Source organism: Chaetura pelagica, unplaced genomic scaffold, assembly GCF_000747805.2.
Source record: "Chaetura pelagica isolate M959 unplaced genomic scaffold, ChaPel_1.0 scaffold344, whole genome shotgun sequence".
Taxonomy (NCBI): domain Eukaryota; kingdom Metazoa; phylum Chordata; class Aves; order Apodiformes; family Apodidae; genus Chaetura; species Chaetura pelagica.
Window position 1 is genome coordinate 827,387 of NW_009953098.1, and position 4,181 is coordinate 831,567.

The 4,181-nt window shown below is 51.5% G+C and overlaps 1 protein-coding gene across 1 annotated transcript in view; it reads left to right on the top strand.

Moving 5' to 3' along the window:
• Positions 1–1,910, top strand: part of MED12 (mediator complex subunit 12) — a 34,807-nt gene extending 32,897 nt beyond the window's left edge. The window contains exon 46 of the mRNA XM_009997182.1: positions 1,474–1,910. Coding sequence (XP_009995484.1) covers positions 1,474–1,517 — 44 coding nt within the window. The 3' untranslated portion in view covers positions 1,518–1,910. The remainder of the gene's footprint in view (positions 1–1,473) is intronic.
• Positions 1,911–4,181: the final 2,271 nt, after the last annotated feature.

The window sequence follows — 4,181 nt, forward strand, 5'->3', positions numbered from 1 at the left end:
GCAGTCCTGCAATCTGCATTTAACTGCTGGCTGGGGGGTCTAGAAGCAGAACCCAGTGTCTGTGTAGTTCCTTTCTGAAGGGCCTGCTGTTTCACTGTCACCTCACTGGTCTTTCTGCCATAAAAATGGCAGATGTGCTACAAGAATGCCCAGAAATGGACTGCACAGGTTTCTTGCTGTGTGTTACAGGTGACACTGCTAGATGTGATCATGTATGGAGTGGAGGTTTGGAAATTGTTCTTGTACTTGTTCCCTGATGGAAAATTATTAGTCCTTGTGACCAAAAAACCTCCCCAAACCTGAAGTTCTAATGTGCTAAGATTCTCACTAGCTTGATTCACAAACCACAACATATCTGTGCAAGGATCTCAGCCAGGACATTCAAGTAAGGGAAGACCTCATGTAAGAACCTGAATATAGCAGAATAGCCATCTTTTTGTACCCTGTCTGTGCAGCAAATGGGGCTGTTTTATATGGAACAGATGCATGGATCCAATGCAGTCGTGTTGTCAGCGTGCAGATTCTGTCCTCCCTCGCTGGGTTTGCATCAGTTCCACCAGGAACCATCTGGAGTTCTTACTTGCAGTGTATGGGATAGAGTGGAAAGGACATAAACTAAGAATAGCCTGCAGGAGGGGGACAGGAATATGAATACTTTGGGTCCAGGATAGGCTGCATTAGAAGTCTCCAGTGTATCCCTGAATGTGCTATTGTCCAGCAGAGTTGAGGAGAGTGGACTGGCCAGTTTAAACTGGTCTCCTTTTACTTATTCTGAGTTAGAGTCAAACACTCTGATGAGGTTTCTGGAAAAAAAAGGCACAGAGTATTATTAATCAGACAATACCCAAGTATACTGTGAGCACTAAACATCACAAAGCACCAGTCCCAGCAGCTCTGAAGTTGCCAAGGTTCTTGACTATAACTTTACCATGTTTCCTGCCCTTTTTGTGCCACCTGGAAGTCTTTTGGGTATGTCTTTCTTTTGTACTGAGATACTCAGGGAGCCAGGATAGTTGTCTCTGAAACCTTCACTAACTCTTTGTGTGTGTGCCACAGCATGAGTCGCACTGTCTCTGCAGCTTGTATGGCTGCAGGTGTTGTGCAGTCTTACAAGGCTGATGCTCTTTCAAAATCAGAAATCATTAATCCATAAACTCATCCTCCAAGCTACCTGCCCCCTTTTGTGGCTTTGTTATGGTGCATCGATTCCACCATGAGGGATGTAGAAATCTCTTCTGGCCCAGCTTCAGGGTCAGGACTGGCACGTACCTGTCTGTTCCTCAGAGAACGTGGAGTCCTGACTGTGCTGCTGCCTCAAGGCTCAGGCAGATGAGCAAAGCAGAGAGTGCCACAAAAGTTATATTTTTCTTGTCAGTCTGTGCCACACTGCTCGTACTGTGCTGGTGATGTGGGGAGAGGGATCTCTTTTCTGAACCAGGCGCTGTGAGTCTAACTCTGTCTTGACCTCGACAGATACCCAGACGCAGCAGAACAACAACCCCTTTGGACGCTACTGATCCGTGGCACTTCAGCTTGATCCAGGAGGGAGACATCACTGTGGATTGGATACAGCCTCTTCAGTCTGACCCACAAACTGGGGCTGCCCCCAGCCTCTGTCCTTGGGCCTGTGTCCCCAGTGCTGCCACTGCCTGTCTCACAGGGAGATGCCAAGAGAATGGTTTTATTGTACAGAGAAAGTGTTTTTACTACCCAATTTCTTACAAACGTTTATGGAGATCCCTTGTGGCTGATAGTTTCCATTCCCACTTTGGTTTCAGTTTTTACTCAGTTTTTAGTATTTTTGTTAAAATAATGATTAAGACATTGTAAAATTTTGTACTTTATTTATACCAGATGAACCCCCTACTGCAGACATTCTCAGATGAATACAGAGAGCTTACTTTGCAAAAGGAGTGTGTGTTCAGAGCCTGTCTTTCCTCCTCAGCACTCCTCCTCTACACGTGATCTTTATCTCTTTCTCCATAGAACTAATGTCTGCATTTCCAGCTTTTGTGGACTGCTGAACAATTTGGTTTGGGAAAGAAAGCCCTTCTTCTCTGTTTCGTCAGCTGGTGTTCATGTGCTTGCGAGGGTTTGTGCAGGCTTTGTAGGATTTGTATGTTGATTAAGAGCTTTACTAGTAGACTGTGGCATGTTCCACCAGGACAGAGGTATAAAGCAAAGAGGAAGTCACATCGTAGGGTAATTCTGAGTCCTTGCAAGCCCGACATTCCACCCACAGCACTTACTGAGCTGCTCAAGCTTGTCCTTCTGCAGACCAGGAGGAGCTGCTTACTGAGTGCACTCATAGCACTACTTTTCCCTTCAGTCTGGTTTTGCTGATAAACACCAAGGCTTCTCTGCTCCTTCCTTACAGCCACAGTGCTTTCTCTGGATAACATGCTGCATTCTCAGATTTTAACCTGGCTAATGCAGCCTGTGGGTGTGGAGTCTCCTATCTGCCTGTAGCAGGCTGCTTTAGCTTAGTGTTCTCCATTCCTGTGTCTTTTGAACCTAGAAACCACCTGCACCAGCACCTTTCTTCTCTCTTTGGCTCTTCCCCAGCAATTTGCTTGTGGACCATTTGACCTGTGGTCCCTCTTAGCTTTTCTGGACCAGTGTCTTCCTTCTGTCCCATCTGTGTGGGATATGGTGAGGCTCACAGGGACTCCTGGATGAGCTGCACTTGATCTTCATGTCTAAGGGCAGATGTTAAGATAGGCCACAGCAAGAGGGCAGACTTGGGGAGGGGAGAGGAAGAAGAGATAGTAGGGCTCTTGCCCTTAGCTGTGCTCAGGCTGCTGTGAGGGATGTAGTTCCCTATGCTGGGTGATGGGCCTGGGTCTGCTGCACCAAGAACTGGAGCTGAGCCCTTTGCTCCCCTAGACCTCCATCGTGATCACAGACCCAGTGTTCCTGACCACACAAGATCCTCTGGCTGCCCAGAGGATACCAGGGGCTGCAGGCGGCTGTGGAGAGACATGGGGACTGGGGCAAGACCTGGTCACAGCATGGGGCATGTTTGGGGAGCTGTAGTCTGCTCAGCCTGGCTGTGTGCCTTGCAGGTGCCACTGCTGTGCTGCAGGTTAGCTCTGAGCTGCAGTGGTTTTAAGCACGTTTCCAGCCTTTCTGCTCCTTCTCTGAGTTGTGGCTAAACGCTGCTAGTTACAGAGCCAAAGACAGCTGGGGGCATTTGATTATGTGCTGCCCATTGAGTAGCACAATGTGGCTGCCCGGCTGTGGCCACCAGTCTGGGGTGGGATGTGTGTCTTTGATCCTGGACCTGAGGGACAGCCCCGAGGGGTGCCTGGGCAGGGTCCACAGGCAGTGCTGCAGTGTGTGTGCTACATGTGAGAAGAAGCCCAGGGTTGCTCAAGGCTGGGCACCATCAGAGCTGGTGTTCTGCAAGAAAACCGATTGCTGCCCCCTCAGGGAGCTGGAGCAGTGAGCAGAGCAGCTGTGTGAACACCCAGCCCTCCGTGTGGTGCCTGTGGGGGGGACCAAACCCTGAGGAACCACTACAGCTCTGCACTGTGCTCCTGTCCTCGGCTGGTTTTGCTAGGCAGCAGGATGGGGGGACCTGTGCCTGGAGCCCTGTTCACTGGAGGGCAGCCCAGCACCTGTCAAGGACCCCTTCAAGCTGCATCTCAGGGTTCATGAACCCTGGTGGGCACGGGTCAGAGTTGTGGATCCATCCTGTGGGGCTCTGGACCATGTCTGCTCAAGGGTGTGCAGCGGGCAGGGTGCAGCTCACCCTGCGTGTAACAGGCCAGCAACGCAATCTTTTAAGCTGTTGACCATCAGCAAGCAGTCCCCGGGGGAGGGAGTGGGGCCAGAGGGGTGGGAAAGCTCTGCCCTGCCCTGCCCTGCTGCGGCAGCTGGGGCAGGTGAAGCCCAACGTGCCTCGGGGTGCAGGGATTTCCCGGGGTGCGGGGATCTCCCTGCGGCTGCACGTTCGCCGACTCAGTGCACACCCCGGTGGCAGGTGGGAGAGTCAAAATAAATGCCTGCCCTTCACATGCTGCCGCACGGGCATCGCAAAGGGGAAGCAGTGGCTGCTCTGCGGAGTCCGGGTAGCGTCTGTGTTGCGGCTCTGGCGGGGGGAGGGAGGCAGAGCCCGGCTGCCCTTGCCCGGATCGGAAAGCACGGAGGTGTCTGCTCGTAACTGCGCGTTCCGCTCT